General features: G+C 49.8%; 1 protein-coding gene and 1 non-coding gene across 2 annotated transcripts; both read right to left on the bottom strand.

Annotated features, from left to right (window-relative positions):
- Positions 1-814: 814 nt before the first annotated feature.
- LOC118604384 lies at positions 815-921 on the bottom strand. Its single transcript, XR_004951701.1, has one exon. It is a non-coding gene; the product is annotated as a U6 spliceosomal RNA (small nuclear RNA).
- A 4210-nt stretch (positions 922-5131) lies between these two features.
- On the bottom strand, positions 5132-18288 carry RAPGEFL1 (Rap guanine nucleotide exchange factor like 1). The gene is made up of 15 exons (XM_016164701.2): positions 17427-18288; positions 14520-14598; positions 13487-13622; positions 13163-13260; positions 11343-11455; positions 10935-11102; positions 10154-10251; positions 9920-10042; positions 9215-9393; positions 9028-9118; positions 8459-8509; positions 8010-8097; positions 7754-7818; positions 7325-7379; positions 5132-7079 (listed from the first exon to the last, which is right to left on the bottom strand). Exons 1-15 carry the CDS (start codon positions 17944-17946, stop codon positions 6955-6957), a joined length of 1989 nt encoding a protein of 662 aa, XP_016020187.1. The 5' UTR covers positions 17947-18288; the 3' UTR covers positions 5132-6954.
- Between the last annotated feature and the right edge of the window lie 455 nt (positions 18289-18743).

The raw sequence follows: 18743 nt of genomic DNA, 5'->3' as shown, positions 1-18743 counted from the left end.
TGACCACCAAAGGTGCTGATAGTCTCCTGCTCTCCCTCCCACCTCGTACTTCCCCCTGTCCTTACCGCTCCTCACACCACCAGCTGAAGACCAATCATATTGCAACAGGTACCCTTTGCCTGCCCCCCTTTGTTCTTGCCGTATAAATATGTTTGTTATCCAAAAATAAAATTTGAGGCTTGATCAGAATACTGTCTTGCCTCCACTCTTTTCTCTCGTCCGTGTTACCCCTCTTTTCTTTAGGTTGGGTTCTCCTCGGTTCTCCCACCAAATAACCGGTCCCGCGGGCGGGACATAAATGGAATCATACAATATTTGTCCTTTCGTATCTGGCTTTCACTGAGCATGTTTTCAAGGCGCATTCATGTTGCAGCATATATTAGTACTTCATTTCTTTTTATGGCCAAATAATATTCTGTTTTATGGATATACCACATTTAGTTTACCCACTTATCAATTGACATTGAATTATTTCCACTTTTTGGCTATTTGGAATAATGCTGCTACAACCATTCTTGTACAGGGAGTTTCTTTTTGGGATGATGAAAATGTTCTAAAATTGATTATGGTGATTGTTGCACAACTCTGTAGATATGCTAAAAGCCATTGAACTGTACACTTTTTTAATTGACATTTATTCTTTAAATAGTTGTTTTATTTTAAAACTAGAGAATAAATAAGAAAATAATGATTGTTACAGATCATTGCACAAAGTTACTGGAAATAATTTTGTTACATAAAGGACAGGAATGTTAAAAGTGATCCCCTCTGGCTGTCAAATACACTAGGCAGGCTACTGACTACAAGTGTTGCTAAAAATATGGAATGCTTCATGAATTTGAGTGTCATCCTCGTGCAGGGGCCATGCTGATCTTCTCTGTATCGTTCTAATTTTAGTGTATGTGCTGCTAAAGCGAGCGCTGAACCACATACTTTAAACAGGTGAATTACACAGTATGCGAATCACATCTGAATACAACTGTTACTTAAAAAAATGCAAAACATTATATGGTCTTGAGATTTATACATATGTGGTAAAAGTTCACAGAAATGCATGGAAATGATACCGCACTCAGAAAAGTGGGAGGAAAGGAAGAGGATGCGATTAAGGACCCCAGGTACCAGGGGCCTCAGCTGAAGGGTAAGTTTTCATTTCCTAAGCTGGGTAGTGGAGACATGGGTGTTCATTATGTTAATCTTTAAACTTTCTGTATGATTAAAATATTACACAATGCATTTAAAAATAACTTTTTAACAAGAGTGAATGATTGTGATACACAGGATATTTGCAAGATGCAAATATCACCGCATACTGACTGCAAAGAGAAAAAAAAAAGTGTCATTTTAATGGATAAATCTGGTAGTCTCCCCTTAACCAGGAGTCAAACTCAGCCATCACTAATATGGGCCATCCTCCTGGTGTAATGCTATTAACAGTATCATCTACAAAGTATTCTTCTCTAGAATATTTATGCTTCAGAAAAACCACTGAAACCATGTTTTTCCATTTGGGGGCCACCGGCCATTTGTGGGTATTAAACAATTAAAATGTGACTAATCCTAATTGAAATATGCTGTAAGTATAAAAGACACATAAGATTTCAAAGACTTATAAAAAAACCAGAACATAAAATACCTCAATATTTAAATTACATATATGACTCACCTAATATTTGTGTTTGACAATTTGCTCTAGACAGAACTGATATTTAATACTCTACAGAAAGGAAAAAGGTGCAAGCAAACAAGGGCATGGAGAAACAATCAGACAAGTAAAGAATTTGGGACATTTTACAGGACATCTGTCCTAGACTTCTAAAAGTCAATGTCATCGAAAAAAAAAGAAAAGAAAATGAACTATTCTAGATTAAAAGCGATTAAGGTGCTATAACAACCAAATGCAATGTATGGATAAATTGGATCAGGAAGGTTTTTTTCTTAAGTTTTTTAGAAGATATTTTTGAGACAATCTGGAGAAATTAAATATGAACTTGATGTTAGAAAATATCATAGAAATATGTTGATTTTCTTAGGTATGATAATGGCGTGGTAGATGTGCAAGAGAATATCCTTATTCTTAGAAGATTCTTGCTGAAGTTATTAGGAGTGAAGTGATATAATGTTTGCAACTCACTTTCAAATAGCTTGGCAAAAGGAAAAGTGTGTGTGTGTGTGTGTAAAGAGACACACACACAGAACAAAAGCGAAGTTAGCAAAATGTTAATTATAGAATCTGGAAAGGTTTGAGTATTGATTGTACTAATCTTTTAACATTTTTATGTTTGCAATTTTTCATGATGAAAAGTTAGGAAAACAAGGCAAAATTAAAAAGGAATGAATAGGAGATGAGGAAGTGAAGATTCTTTGAAAAAGTTTGTGAACTGAAAGAGAGAGGACAGGAGCTAGAGAAGGCATGAGAGGGTTTAAATGCTAACTGGAAAAAAGCCAGTAGAGAGGGAGAGAATGAAAGATACAAGGTATCCCGATCAAATTTTTGACTCTCAGAGAAGCTCAAGAGACCCCCACGCAATGCTATAACTAACCCCCTTTCCCTAGCCCATGCCTCTTCCCTATTCCCAAGTGTGGTGAGTAGTAACCTTAGTGGCGACACCTACTGGATTAAAAGGGCGCTGCTTCAATTGTTCACTCTCCTCTCTATGCACCTACTCAAAAGAGCATGTTATTATGCTGGTCTTCTGACCACTCCAAATTATTGTCATCTCTTTGTTCATTGCTAGACCAGCCTAGGAGATGCAATGCTATTAAGTAAGCTTATCCTCTCCCCACCCAGCTCACAGAACCCTTTGACCGCCTCTGTGTCTCTCAGTCACTCTCTCCACAAGGAGGCAGAACGCAGGAGGAGTGGAAGAAGGGACCAGAAAGGATAGTCCCCCAGCTGTAGTCAGGTGGCCACTGCTGGAGAGCACAGGTGGATGTTTCTCACCTATGCAATATCTTAGGATTGTGCAGAGCTTAAACTGTGGCTCTGGAGTCAGAATAACTGGTTTCAAATCCCTGCTAGCTGTGAGACTCAGGGCTAGAGACTTGGCCTCTCTGTGTCTCTAATGAGAAATCTCTTGGAACCTCAGTTCTCATCTGGAAAGTAGAGCTGACAGAGCCAACTTCCTGAGTTTGTTGGGAAGATACAATGAGAGAATGCACATAAGCCTAGCATAGCGAGTGACAAAGGGCACTATCCCAAATGTCAACTGTTATCATCACCCTCGAAAGATGCCTGATGGGTCTGACAAGGACTGAGATGGGAACGAGGGGAATAATCCATATCACTCTTTCTGCCCTTCTGACTTCCCACTTCCACACTTTTACTATCAAACCCTACGCTGCTTCAAGACCTGGGTCACCTCTTCCAAAAAGTTTTATCTTATTATACCCGACCCACCATCTCTAGATCAGTAGCAAATCTCCTTGGCTTAATTCCCAGAGCGCTTATCATCTTGTGTCTTGTCCCACTCTACAGCTCCTATTTCAACCAACCTAATTTATTTATTCAGCGAGCGTGTCCTGAGTGTCTTCTCTGCACCAGGTACTGTTCAAGGTGCTGAATAGTGAAAAAGACAAGACTCATGGAGTGAACATCCTGGTGGGGGAGTAACCATGAAGCAAATACGCAACGAAGTACACATGATGTCAGGTAGCGATGAATGCCTTTAAGAAAATACAGGAGGGTAAGAGGAAGAAAGTGAGGGGTGGGATCAGAGATGCCAAGAAAGGCTCAGGGAAGAGCAAAGGTGAAATCCCTGAAGTGAAAATGAGTGTTTCATAAAGCAATCAGTGTGGCTAGTGTGGAGTGAGTGAGGGGAGATGGGGTAAGAGGTAGGGGTGGATTTTGATTTGTAACCTAAGCATTATCAAAAAACAGGGAAGTGTTATGATCTAGACAAAACTGCTATGATCATTGCTGTCTGTGTCTTTTGGTGAACACAAGCAACTAATTTCTCTTGGTTATGCATCTAGGAGTGGAGCAGAAATGCTAGGTCAGTGTTGAGGTATACATTTAGTTTTAGTAAGTGCTTCCAGACAGTTTTCCAAAGTGTCTGGACCACTTTACACTACCACCAGCAGCGTATAAAAGTTCTGCTTGCTCCACAACCTCACTGATACTTTGCATTGCCATTCTTTTTAATTTTAGCCATACATGGTCTGATTTATGTTTCTAAAAGAGTACTCTGGCTGCAGAGTGGAGAATCGACTGGTGGGATTAGGGGTGAGTTGGATTGAGGAAGCCAAGAGCCCAGGTAGGAGGCTTGTGTAGTTGCCCAGGGAAGTCATAAAAGTCATAAAAGTGGTTTGCACTAGGTGGTAATAGAGGAGTCACAGAGAAGTGGACAATTGAGGATATGTGTGTGTGCGTGTGTGTGTGTGTGTATATATATATGTATGTATGTGTGTGTATATATATATATACACACACATATATGTGTATACATACATATCGAGGAGATATATATATATCTCGAGGATATATTCTGGAATCGTAGCCAATGGGACCGGCCAATGAAATAATTGAGGGATGAGAGAAATAGCCATTAAAGGTGAGTCCTATATTCCTGCCTAGACAACCTAGGTGGATGAAAGGACAATTTTCTGAAAGTCAGAACATTGAGGAAATAACAGATACAAGATGAGAGAAGGTTAAGCCCTCATGTGCAGCTGTTTGTTTGAGTACATGATGTCTCCTGGAGCTTAGGTTCTGGATGCCCCACACCTTATATATAACTAGTAAATATTGGTTTTGTGAAGAGTGCTTGCTATCTGCAGTGGACAGATCTGGGTTAGAGGCTAAGCTCCACCCCATCGCTTGCCCTATAACTTGGACTTTATGCGAAGACTGCCCAGATCTCCATCTTCCTCCTTATAGTATTAGAATTAAATAAGATCACATATCTCTGGCACCTGAAACATGTAAGAACTAAAACATTTACTCTTCCAAGTTCCAGGCACTATATGACATGTCTCATGAGGTTGTCACATTTTCCTCTCATCCACATTTTCAAAGTCACTCCAGAACTATCCTGCTGAGGAGCCCAGCACACTGAGATACTGTCCCCTCTCCCCTCCATCATTTCTTCCCTAGCTTCAAAGAAACAGAATGGAGAACAGCAGGCGGGTTGATTCATAGACTTTATCGGCTTTTTCTCCAACCAGCAGTTTCGGCAAAGACGACTGAGCTTGTACAGTACACACAGTTCACTCTGTTAAAGCTGTGGGCACAGGGAGGGGTCTGGGAGTCCCTTGGGAGGCAGCAGGGCAGGTGTCAGGGCCAGGAGAGGGCAGGAGCCAAGATCGGACTGGGGGGCCCCAGTGTTCATGGGGGTTGTGGGAGCTGGAGTGAGAAGGCTGCTGAGAGAGGAGGGTGCATCTGCAATTGTAAGGAAGAGACAGGAAGCAGGAGGGGGGGGGGCCTTGGTCACTGTCTGGAAGAAATGGAGGGGGTGGGACACAGACAGCTTCTGTGTATGTGGGGGTGGGGGTAAGGAATCCATAGATATTTTTCGTGGCAGGAACAAGACAGGCCACTGTATAAAAGGGACTGTACAACATAATCTATGATACATTGTTTACATATGATACAAGGCTCTTTCCCTCTTAGTTTTAAAAAATAAATTTACAATTCCAGAGCTTTTGATAAAAAATATATACACCCTCAGAGTAGGAGCAGCAACTGATTTTGCTGCTGCTGCCGCTGCTGCCTCTTCAGAAGGGAAAGAGGGTGAGGCTGTGCCAGGACACCTCACCCAGTAGCTGCCAGGAGCCCCTGCACCCCTCAGCCCACGATGGGAGAGGGAGGGGAAACAGAGAGGTAATAAAGGCATCACTAGAGTCCAGTTTGCCTTTACTGTCTCTGCTACTTCCTCCCCCTACTTCGGGGATCTGCCTGCCCCAGGTACAGGCGTCCACCCCACCTCAGCTTTGATGAGGAAGACCAAGGGGGAGTCAAGACAGGGGAAGGGGTAGAGATCATGTTCTTGGTGTCAGACACAGAGCCAGAAGAGGGATGATAACTCTTAGCAGTGAGACACCCCAGAAGCAGGAGTATGGGCAGCAGGCACCCCTAACTCCTGATACCACCATGCCCTACCCCACTGTAACACAGAGGGAGGGTCCCATAGGCAGCCGAGGCCTGTGTTTCCCTGAGCATCCTTTACCCTCCCTTGGAGCCCACCCATGGACCTTCAGGAAGCCTGACCGAGGAACTCAAAAGAGCAGGTGGGTAAACACGTCCATCCACCTGCTGCTGCTCCCTGTCACAAGCAGCTTCACCCACAAGCGCGGGAATGCAGAGCAGGAGTGGGGGAGGTGAGGAAAGCACCCCACACCACACCTACCCAGGGGCAGAGTAGACAAGGGTAGCACCAAACAAAAGGATTCTCGCCACCCCCTCCCCCACACACACAGCACACACAACATCCTCCCCCAATTAACAGATATACTGCTGCTCCTTAAAGGGAGACACACACACACACACAAGGGCAATATAATATTCAGGGAGGTACATCCAGAGGTCCCAGCCCGGACCAGGGAGAAGCTAGACAGGTGGTGGAGAGGAAGGCTGCCAGTCCCTGCCCCAATTCTGCTCTGCAAGAGAGATGTGGAGGGTGGACAGCTTTCCTTCCTGCTTGGGAAGAGGAGGTTGCAAACTCTATCTCTGGAACAGATCTTGATGGGAGGGGACAGAGGAAGAAGCTCTCTGCCCCCTTTTCCTGCAAGAGCAGGAACCAGCAGAGTATAGTTTTACTTAAAGGAGCAAGAGGAAGAAGACTTCAGCAGGATGAACAGGCTTATGAGTCTAGGTGTAAGTTCATCCAACTCCTCCACGTGGGGCAGGAAGTTGTTCCAAGGGAAAGATGTCGAAGGTGGGTTGGGACTTCGTGCAAAGTGCTTGAGTGCCAGGTGCCCAAGGACCCTGGTGGGGACCGACTAAAACCTCTGTTCTCACTGACTATTCGCCTCCAGCTTGTAGGAAAGCTCAAAGAGGAGGTTCTGGTTGTCGATGACTTGGAACTGGCGTACGTAAGCCTTGGTCTGCAGGTGATGGGGGGACGCCTCCATATCCAGGCCTGGAATGTAAGGAGAGAGGGGATCAGGTGGCCAGTCTCCCTTCTTCCTCTATACACATACTAGCCAGAGGAGAAGGGTGCAGATCGGAGCAGGTATTGGGCAGGAGGGCCCCTGGGGAGGCCAAGGAGAGAACGTATAACTGACAAATTTAAGGAAATAAACATTAGAACTGGGAATTCTCCCCGGAACTGTCCCGCTTAGTCAAAGCTCTACTGGTAATGCTCTCAGAACCCCATGTACTCACAAAGGGGCCGGCTCCGGTATTTGCGGACTGTCCTCACTTTTTCGGCCACTGAATGCTGCGAGATGACAAGGAATGAGGCTTGCGAAGGGCACAGAAAGATGCTCCCCGCCCCCCCCCTTCAATCTCCATCTCTGTCGGTTTTACTTCCTCCAGTCCCCAATTCTGTAGGGTCTCCGAAAAACCAAAGAAATGGGCATAACAGGGTGCCAGATGAGGGGGAGGTAGAGTTGCCCCTCAAGTTGCCTGTTAGCTTTGCCACCCGTGGGTGGGTTGCCACAGTGATGCCACCAGGGAGATAGCTGGGAGTCTGTCAGGCAAGCTGGGCACCATGGAGAAAGGCTGCTGTCTTTAGGGGGATGCCAGGAGAGGGGCAGGATGCCAGCCCCCCACTCATGGGACTGTGGTTGTCAGGGCCTCACTGTCACTCACCAGCTTCTCGATGTTCACCAAACCATCCACGAGGGTCTTACTGCCTTCATGCAGAAAAGTCAGGTCTAGGGGATGAGGAGAGAATAAAGTGAGTAAGAGAGACAGTCCAAAGGGACCTTCCCCTCCCTTGGAATTGACTCAGTCTTGGGGACCTCCCCTCCTCTGGGCACTCAGAGCAGAGTCAGGAGGGGACTGAGAGTCAGAACTGGGGCATGAAGAATGTGGATAGAGGAGCACGCTTTGGGAAGACACTCACCTTTGAGAATCAGAGGCACGAAAGGAATCACGGGGGCTTTCATCTTGGAGATCACGTCTCGGTAGCTTTTGTGGTTCCTACAAGGGTCCTGGCATTCCACAGAAGAGGGATAAAGTGACAGATAGGCCCAGTGTACCCCAAAGACATCCCCCATTCCCTCCCTCATCCCCCTGCCCTAGCTAACATCTCCAATCAGATAGGAGTGTGAATGGGTGTGTGCTGGGGGTGTGCTGGGGTGGAGCCTGACTGCTCTCTCCACTCCTCCAGGGGAAACAGGGTAACAATCCTCCAGCATGGTAGTGGTGGGGGTGGGGGTAGGGATGTGTGTGTGTGTGGGGGGGGTCCTAGGCACTAAAAACCTTGAAAGGGAAGCTTGAGGAAAGTTTATGGGAACAGAGAGTCTCTGGGGTACAAGTCCAGGGGCAGATAAAAGAGCCAAACCCACTCACTGTCAAGTTCTCAAATTTGCGGAACAAGTTCTTGAATTTCCCTGGCAGCTTCTGCAGAGTTTGAAAGAAGGAGAAGGATTGTCAGAATGGAGCTCCTTGGGTTTTATGGGAGCTTCTGACTAATCCCCAGGTGTTAGAGGAGGAAAGGGTCTGAGTGTCTTGAAGAGGACTGGGAAGCTGCTGAGTGCGGAAGCGGAGCCACCCTTGGATGCGTCTGGGGAGCTGGAAGCAGCCCAGAGGAATGAATTATTCAGGAGAAATAAAGGTCTCTGTTTATGCATGTGCCATTCACCACGGTGCCTCACTGCGTGAGGGTTGAAATCCAACAGGCAAATCAGCGACCTGGCCTGGGCTGCCTGCCCTCCCACTCAGGCGGGACTCTGCCTTGTTTAATCTGTGCGAGGACAGGGTCGGTTAGCCGAGCTGTGCGCCCTGGATTGTATCTGCCAGAAGAGGGCGCCTCCTTCTAATTGGGGTGAGCCTAGGATGTCAGGATTGAGGCTGGAAGCCAAGATCCCCAGGTGGGCCAGCATACACCGGAGGAGAGGAGAGGGAAGAAGTCGCATCACCTCCCAGGTGAGCCGCAGGCGGCTGACGGCGGCGTTGTCCAGTCCCATAACCACGGCGTAGAAGGACAGCAGGTCCTGATTCTGCTTGCAGCTGCGGGGGTGGGAGAAGGAAGGGGTCAGTAGGCGCTGAGGTGGCCTGGCGCAGGCATAACATCCGCGCTCGGGCTCCGCAGCCAGCCGCACTCACATGGCAGCGATCTTGATGAACTTTTTGAGCAGCTGCGCGCGCTTGCCCGCGGCCTCGCAGAGTAGCACCTCGGTGGCCACCCAGTGGGTGACCTCGCTGCAGCGCTGCAACAGCAGCTCCAGGTTGGCGGTCTCCCGGCGGCCGCGCTCCCCGTGGAACACGTAGTCCACGAACTCCAGCTGCACTCACGGTGGCGGTGGGGTGGCCAGAGCGGAGGGGGTGTGGGTGGGAAGATGGCAGTGCAAAATGGTGAGGACAGGAAGGCAGGAGGGCGGGGGCGGGAGGAGTAGAAAATAGAAAAAATGGAGAGAGGACAAGATGGAACAGAGATGGGGGGAGGGGGGGAAACAACCAACGTGAATAATACTTTACTATCTATTGAGAATTTACTAGGTGCCGGGCACTTGAACCACCTGAAAGACGCTATTGTCATTGCTTTGTTTCTTTAATAGTGAATATTTTAAAAATACTAACCATGGGTCAGGTTTACTGTAGGCAGCACTTGGGCCCTGAACCATCATGCTAGGGATTCTCTTTGCTGGTTTTTTTTTTTTTTTCAGATGCAGGAACAAAGGCTTAGAGAGGTTATACAGTGCATTGCTGGAGGGCATGCTGCAAAATGAGCTTTCTAAACTGGGACTTCAGCTGCAGACACTGCCTCCCTCCAGGCCCCCACATTTGGCACATTTCTCCCTCAGTCCCCACCTCATGCACACATCGGAACAGCTCCCAGTGGAAGGCAGTAAGGTGGTTGGCTACATCCTCAGGCTCCACTCGGTGGATCTCTGTGTCTCCAGGGGAGACCTGGATTTCCTCAGGCAGAGGCACCTGGTGGCAGGCAGGGGCACAGGGCTGGGCTCCCTTCTGGGCTTCTGAGTTTCTGCTCGCAGATCCTCACAGCCCTCGCTCCCACCAAGGCCTTGTTGAAGGCTTTCTTACCAGGGACTCATAGCTGTCTCGGGTGCAGGCAAATAGGTGGCTGTTGATACCCAGTGTGGTGAAGACACAGTCTTCGGTCGGCTGGAGAAGGACCTTTTCTGCAGAAGAACGAGCTGCTCTGCCTCAGCCCTGGCCACCTGCACCCTCACACATCCCAGCCACTGTCGCAATCCCATCCAGAAACTCCTCACCCGCATGGACACATTCTAGACTAATGGGATTTATATTATCACTAGTGTGTGCCAAGATAATGATTTATTTTGCATTTATAACCTCTTTTTTGCTCCCAGTGTTCTTTCTCAGCCCTTCTCTCATTCTTTCATCCCTGTGACACTGGAAAAGCAGGAATTTTTTTTTTTTTTTTCCCATCTTAGAAGGAAATAAGGCTATGGTTACACTGCAGGCTTTTTGCCTTTCCACAGAATTGGAAACATAGGGTCCTTAGGCAGGATCCTATAGGGGGGTTAAAGGACTAGGTCCCAAGGCGAGTTAAAGGCAGGCACCCAGATCATCATCCAAGTATCCTGGACCAGAGCTTCCTAAACTTTGATGTTCATAGAATAGACGGGATCTTGTTAAAAGTTACATTCTAAATCAGCAGGTCTGGAGTGGGGTCTGAAATTTTGCATTTTTAAAAAGCTCCCAAATGATGCTCATGTGGCTGGTTCCAGCATCACACTCTGAGTAGCCAGGGCCTAAAACTCAGTTTTTGCCCCACCCCAGGGCACTAAGCTTGTGAGTTTCTCTCCTGGGCCCCAGCCCAGCTCTTCCTGACCCTCACCTCCAGAGGAGGCCACAGCTACCAGGATGAGGGAATCTTCACGCTCCGCAGGCTCTTCCGAGTACTGCAGTTTCTCCGTCACAGAGCCCAAAATGTCCTGCACAGACGCTGAGAGGCGGCTGCGTATGGTCACATAAGAGTGGTCAGGCATGTAGACCCGGCAGAAGACTGGACAGAGACAGGAAAGTGTTTTGTTTCGTTTCTTTTTTTTTATCGGAAGGCAGAATGGCAGCACTGGCACAGTCTCCTCCAGGGCACCTCTGTTCCCCATCCCATCCCTCCCCTAACCCTATATTGGTTGGCCTCTGAGAGAGATGCAGTAAAAAGAGTGGTTCTACTGTACAGGGAGATTCAACAGAGGGGTCCCAAGACCCAGAGACCCCTGCCCCTCCTAATGTCCACACTCACTCTCATCGGAGCCCCGGAAGGCCACTCGGGTCTGCAGACAGGAGTCTATCCGACGGAAGTGGCGAAAGAGTGGCTTCACCTGCTTGCTGGGTGGCTGAGTCTCCTCTGGGATCCTGGCATGGATACAGCTAAGCATCAGGAAGTCCTGCCAGGCATATGGAGCGCCAGGCAGGCTACATCAAGCAAGGATATCAGAACTAGGTCAAGGAGGCAGTGGCGTCAGGTTCAGAGAATGGTGAAGGGGGTCAGAAGAGAGGAAAATGGCCAGCAGGGGACAACTGTCTGAGTGACCCAAATCAAATGCCACCTTTTCTATGAATTCTTCTCTATTCACCCCACCCAGCAGGATAGGTTACTTTTTCCTTTTCTTTTTTTTTTTTTTTTGTCTCAGCTGCTATAGGATATTTGGCTAATATTTGCTTAGGTTCATGTCTTATCTCTTCTACAAGACTGAGAACTTTTGAGGGCAGGGATTAGTTTTTACTGAATTTTTTTTTCATCCTCTAGGCCCGGCACATTGCTTGGCACATGGTTGGTGTAGGTCACCAGCTATTTGCTGAATTTTGCCAACAAGGACTTCACAGTCTGGTAGAGAGACAGATGTGCACACAGCTACTTCTAACATAAAACGGGAAGTGTTAGTTATTATAACAAAGGTACAAGGAGAGTTATGTTAGTATGGGGGAGGGAGAAAGCTACTCCTAAAAGGAGGATCTGGGAAGCTTTCATTAAGAAGATGAAGGACAACAGGAAGAGGAGGGGGTGGGAGGAGGTGCTTCTGGAATAAACCATATAGTTGAGAAAGCACTGGAGTTCAGGGAGTGGGGTATATAGGGAATATCATGGGTATAGGGGGATGTGGGAGATGAAATGGGAAGGAATTGCAGAAGGCAGAAAGAGAAGGGTACTGAATACTGGGCTAGGACATTGAAGCTTTGTCTCATAGGCAATGGGGAGCCATGGATGTTTTTGGAACAGGAGCATGATGTTGTGAAGTCGGAACTATCTCTCTGGTGTCAGCATAAGAAAGGAGAGAAGGACACAAGACCATACACTGAAGCCCTGGATAGGAGACTGTAGCAATCATCCATGTGAGAGATAACGAGGCCTACACAAGGATTGTGGTGGTGGGGATGAAGTGGAGAGCAACTGACAAGGCCGAAGGGATGGATGGATGGCTAGATGGATGGGTGGATGGGTGAGTGGATGGATGGATGGGTGGGTGGATAGATGCTTGCATGCAGTGGTGTTCTGAAGCCAGCTCACACTGGCTCATGAAAGTGCATTTTTAAATTCTGGGGGATTTTGTTAACTGGTTTTTAAATAAAGCCATTAAAAAATATGTGTGTGTTTCTAATCTTACAGCCAAATTATGACCGAAAAAAGTTATTTCCTAATTATTTTACTACGTTTCATTATTATCTATGCTCTTCAGGTTATTTACATCTACATTATTTGCAAGGTGAAAATACTCCATAATGGCCTGCACATCTCTTTCCAACTTCACATCCAGTGATGTCATGTTGATAACCTGAAATCAGGTATGGTAAGAGAATTTACACCAAACGCTACAAATCAGGGTACTTTTTCCTGACGTGCTTGTTGTCAAATATTTACCAGTACACCATTAGACTGACAAATAAATAGATGGGAGAATGGACAAAAAAAAATGACTGGAGACAGTGCTTTGTGCTACTCTCCAGTAAGAGAGAAGGACTGATATAAAACTATATCGGAGCCACAAGGCCGGAGGTGGCTCCTGTAAGACAGGAACATGGAGGACTTCTTTCCTGTCCCCTTCCCCAACCCATTCCCCTCACTTTAGCTCCACTGTTTCCACAAGCTGGTGCAGCCTCAGTGTGTCCTCACGGAGGTCCTGATAAAGGGACTCATCCTTCATAATCAGCAGATACAGATCCTGGGGAGAGGAGGAGAGAGGTGAGGGCAGGGGTCTCATCCCAAGCATTACTCTCTGTAAGGGCTGGGGCAGCGTCTCTATGCCTTCAAGCATAGAAGAGCCATACAAGCTAGGGCCCACTGACATCTTTTTCTTCCATCATCTAGCTTGACGAGTATGGTTCCTTCAAAGGGGACCCCTTCCAGAGCTAATAGCCTGCTCACCCACCTTTTTTTCCCAGTCCCACCTTGATGATACGGCCGGCCCCCTCTTCCTCCTGCAGCAGCCCCTGGTAGGTGTCCAAGAAATGAAGGAGCATGGCTAGACAGGCCTGCTTCCGGCCCAGCCCCTCAGGGCCTTCCATGCCTCCTGCCCAAACAAAGCTGACCTCTAAGTTAAGAAAAAAGCCCTGGGCAGGCAGAATTCAGGAAACCAAGAAGGGAGATGAGAGGCTAAGCTACCTCCAAATATTCTCTAAGTTTGGGGTCATGGAGAAAAGAGATCCAGGGGTCCCTGGAACCAAGACCCCTCATGCCCTAGCTCAGGTTTTTCCTCAGAGTAGGCAGGGATGGCACCCACTGGACCACATCCAGCTCCTGCCTCTTTGAATTTCACTTGAGGATACTCTCACTGGACCCACCCAACCTCTGACCAGCCCACACCTGGATGGGAGGCTGATAAAGGCCACAAACCTGACCATGCCTCAATGTAAGGCCTGGCGTTTCAAAGAGAGCCTATGATAGTCTAGTCAGTGGCCTGACAGTTACAATTAGGTCCTAAAATAACTCAGTGAGAGGCCCAATGCTTAAATGAGACCCTATGAATAGCCCAGCCAGTGGCTTGTCTCTAGTAGACCCTAATGAAGCCATGATCTGATGTTTACATCAGACCCTGTAATAACTCACTGGGCAACCAGACGTTTAGAGCAACAATTCAGTGGGGAGAGAGGCACTCTTCATAGAATAATAACACTTTACATTTGTACAGGGCTTTGCAATCTACAAAGCACTCCCACATCTGCAATCAGATCTATCTCCACATCAGCCCCAGCCCAGACGTAGGCAGAGCGGGTGCTATTTACTCCCATTTTACAGAATAGGAAACTGAGGCCTCAGGAGGTTAGGTGATTTGCCCAAGGTCACACAGCTGGTGAGTAGAAAAACTAGGGCTAAAACCTAAGTATGTTTTCTCAGGAAGAGCTTAGGTCCTGACATCATGTGTGGGATGGGGGTAGTGAGTCCCTCCTGACCACTCTTTTTGCTAGCTCCACAAAAGGATATTACTGGTGTAGCTCCTGCAGAAATTTCTCCGTAGGGAGGAAGAGAGAATGGGTGAGGACAATGTCATCCAGCAGGATATCTGTAGAGATCAGTTGGAACCACTGATGTCAGGAGGGCACTTCCAGGACCCAGCCGGACACTCGCCACACCCCTCTTGCCTCTAAGGGTGAGTTCTCATTTACCAGACTGGAGCCCCAGCCACCTGCCCCATCATGCTCTATGAACACACGTGCGTGCGCACGCACGCGCGCGCACACACACACACACACACACACACGCGTGAAGGCTCTGGGCAGCCGCTGCGGGGGTGGGGTTGGCAGCTGCCAAGGCAGCTGGAGGGAAGGAGGGGGCACCCTTCAATGGCCACACCCACGTCTCTTCAATGTGTATAGGAAGCTGGTCAGATCATGCACTAAGCCTAAGATCTGCCCTCCGGCCCCCAAAGAGGTAGCTCACAGAAGGGTCTCTAGACAAAGAGAACTTCCAAATACAGAGGTCAGGGTCGGCAGGGTGTGTGTACACAGGTATCCTTCCTCCCCTCCCCACTCCCTACTTAACAGCTTTGAGTTCCAACTAGGCAGGTGAGAACCAGCCCCATTAAAAGGGAGAGGGAGGATTGCCATCTCTTTGATCCCAAAGCCTTTAAAAAAAGGAAACCCTGAGTCCTCTGGATGCCCAGAGATGGAAGGGTTAATGATGGAAGGGTGGAGGGGTGTGGCCCCTCCCACCACCCTTTCCCCCTCCACACCCCCATCTGGGCCTGGTTCAGCCAGTCAGCCAGGTACAAGGTCGCCCTGACTTGCAGTCAGCCCTGGGGTGGGGCAGGGCAGCCTGGCACACACAGACAGGCTGGGTGTAGGGAGGGAGCCAGGTGTCTTCACCAGGACAGGTTAGGGCCAGGTCCCCAGGCACTGCCTCAGGACAAAACCAAAGTTTCTGTTGGCCATTGGCTCACCATCCCCTGGCCTCCAATTCTAGCCATCAAGGTATAGAAGGGAAAGAACACGAGATCCTCTACTTCAACTCTTTCATTTTACAAATAAGAAACCAAGGCCCAGGGCTGGAAGGGACTTGCCTGGAGCTGGACTAAGAACCTACACTCCCCCTTTGTTCCTGAGGCGAGTAGAGTGTCAGGAGTAGAGTGTCAGGGTAGAAGCAGTGGGTCAGATGGGCTGCTTAGATGTTTAAGACACTGGCTAGTTTGGGGTACCTTCTGTAAATCCCTGCTCCCACACACCCTGGGAGGTAACTAAGACGGCTTGAGAACATTGGTTACATTAGAGAATATCAGAGTGGCAGGTTAAGCTTATTCTCATTCACTCTGGGACTGGTTTGGGGTTTCCCAAACCAGTCACTCTGGGAATCCAGCTTGCCAGGCGAGATAATACAGGTGACAATCAATTCAGGAGTCTTCCGCAGGGGAGACTGAGCAAAGTCTGTGGCACCAGGCATCAAAAAGACAGTTTCTCCTTTTTCCTTTCTGTCCAGCTATCCTGCTGTGTTCTTAAAGTGAGTCTGAGAGCCTCTCTTCTCCCTCACTCTGATGTCCAGCTCCAGGGATGGGGACTAGGAATAGGGGTGCCCAACATCCTTCCTATACTCTTTATCCCACGGGAGAGGTAAGCCAGAGCAAAGAAAGAAGAGCATGGGGTAGAGTAGGGATGATATTGCTGTGGGGGCTACAGTTTGGCATCTGCTTTTTTCAAGGCAGGCTCCGGTCCAATGCACAACCTCCCCAGGGAATGTGTCATAGAGACACAGGGTGTGTGGTGTAGGCGGGAAGTTATGGTTGGGAGAGCTGTGTGTGTCTGATACTTTTCTAATTAAATCCAAAAGGTGTCAGCTCCCCAGGGCAGCTACAGCCTGAGCCAAAGGAAAGGACCCTGGTCTTAAGAAAAATCTGAGAGTAGAGCCCGTTTCTGTACACCTAGGGTAGGGCTCCCTGCAGAGACCTGAGAGCAAAGTATGAAACCCCCCTTGAGGTCTTCAACCAAGGCTCCCAATCCCCAGACCCTGCGAGGCTTAGTGAAATGCTGAGAGCTAGACCTAAAGACCCACAGGTCTTCTATCTCAACCACTAACCAGCCATTTGGGGCTTCAGTATCCTCAAAGTCCCCTTAGTAGGGCTGCTGGTGGGGAGTGGTGAAATAGCATCATCGTTTAGGGAATAAGCCTCTCAGGGTGTGGTTATTATTTCTCAAAGAGGCTGTGTGCTGAGGCCTGCCACGGGAAGGGCGGGAGTTGGAGGGGCTCAGACACCTCTGAATGCTGCAGGGCCCTGATGTCTGCCCAGCCGCCTCTCCCTCAACACCACCTCTGAGTCAGCCCCCAACTAGAAAACTAGGATGCTTCCCTACCCACAAGCTACTAAGGATATTGTATCCCTTTGCCAAAGCCCAAAAGGCAGCTTGAGCCCTGTGCCTGTCTGGTGTTGCCCCACTGAGTGAGCCAGCCCTCTGCTCTGGGCTTCTAAACAGATTTGGGGAATCCTGGAAGGTCTTTCAGGCTTGGGCACCTCTCGGGGGTAGGGTGGCATGGGCTGCTCTGGGCAGCCTCCATCTTAGTGTGTCAGGCTCTAATTTTGGGCCCCAGAAAGAGGTAATCAATATCGGGGACCCATGAGACTGGATAAACTGTCCAGGGGAAAGGAAGGCGGCTTAAGGAGAGAAAGAGGTTCAGCTTCTCCAGCTGTGGTTGAGGCTGCTATAGGGAGGAAGGTGGCACTGCCACCTCTCTTCTGTGGAAGGGTCTGTTCCTCTGATGGGCCCCTACCCCACTTCAGCTGACCATTCAATCTCGCGCCGAGACTCCAGCACAGAGCCACCCCTACCTTCCAAGGGCAAGGAAGAGGAACCAGGTGACTGACAATCCCTTACTCCGGTATGAATGAGCCAGCCAACTCCTTACCTGAGGCTGCGCTGTCCCTGGTGGCCCCTCCAGCCAGCCGCTCCAGGACCCGGTTTAGAAGATGCTCTGGCCGCTCGGGGGCGCCCAGGGGGGCCCAGGGCGGGGAAGTCAGGGGCTCGCTGGGGGAAAGCTCGTCCGAGGAGTACGAGGAAGGGGAGCGCAGGGGCCCCCCACCCCCGAGAGGCCCAGGTCCTGGCACCTCCTCTAGCTGCAGCCAACAGGGTCCCCCACTGCCGAGCTCCTCTGAGACCCCCGCCGGCTCTCCCCCTTCCTCCTCCCGGGGCGGCTCCAGCCCCGGCTCAGACGGGGGCTCCCGAAGGAAAGCTGGGAGCAGCAGTCGAGACACACTCTGACGCCGCTGCAGCGGCCGCGGTCCCCCCGCTGGACCGCCGCCCCCGCCAGGTCCCCCACCCCCTCCAGGCCCGCCGCAGCTCCCCGGAACCCCGCCGGGACCTCCAGCCACCGTTCGCCCCGCCAGCTGCGACGTCTGTTTCTTCAGAAATTTCTCCAGCGGCTTCATGCCCCCCCCCGCCCCTCTCCTAGGGGCCGCCGGGGGACCCAGGTGTCCCAGGCGCGGGCGGGGGGGGCGGGGACACGATGCTCAGAGCCGGAGGGGCAGAGCGGAGGGCCGTGCTAGGCGCCGGTTTGGGGGCCAGAGGTGCCTGAGGCTCGCTGGCCAGAGTCCAGTGGCCAGTGGCCGGGGGAGGTGCCAGAGGGAAGGAGTACCCGTTCTTAGCGGCGCCTCATGCCGCCTGCAGCTGGCACACGATCCCAATGGTGGGTAGGCTCCGGGGCCAGTGCCCGGGCTCTGCGCTCCTGGGCCGGGCTGCGGCGGCAGCAGCGGGCGGAGCGCAAGCCTGAGAGGACGCGGCCGCGGCAGCAGCAGCGGCTGCGCTTCTGACCGCGGGCGGGGGAGGGGGGGCGGGGGGGGGCGGGGAAGGTGGCAGAATTGAGACCGCACCCCCTCCTCCAGTCCCCGCCCAGTCCCCGCCCCTGTCCTTCCCGGGTCTGTCCCCTGGGCAGCGCTAGGCTTGAACTTGGGCGTTGGGGATGATCACAAGGGCAGCAACAAGGGCTTGAATAGCGTTGGATGAAGTGTTCAGAGCAGATGCAGAAATTAAGGGTGAGGGTAAGGAAGTGAATAACCAATGGAGAGGGATTCTGGCTTGGGGGCTTACAAGGACTCTTTAGTATCATTTCAAAGAACCAGGCTACTTGTACTCAGGTGAGGATTACAAAGATTGCTGACTGAGTGTCCATAACTCTCAACCTGGATAGCGTGCTCTGTTGCCATACAGGAATATGTGGTCTTTCTCT

Source organism: Rousettus aegyptiacus, unplaced genomic scaffold, assembly GCF_014176215.1.
Source record: "Rousettus aegyptiacus isolate mRouAeg1 unplaced genomic scaffold, mRouAeg1.p scaffold_m13_p_6, whole genome shotgun sequence".
NCBI classification, from domain to species: Eukaryota; Metazoa; Chordata; class Mammalia; order Chiroptera; family Pteropodidae; genus Rousettus; species Rousettus aegyptiacus.
This window is presented reverse-complemented; position numbering and strand designations above follow the sequence as displayed.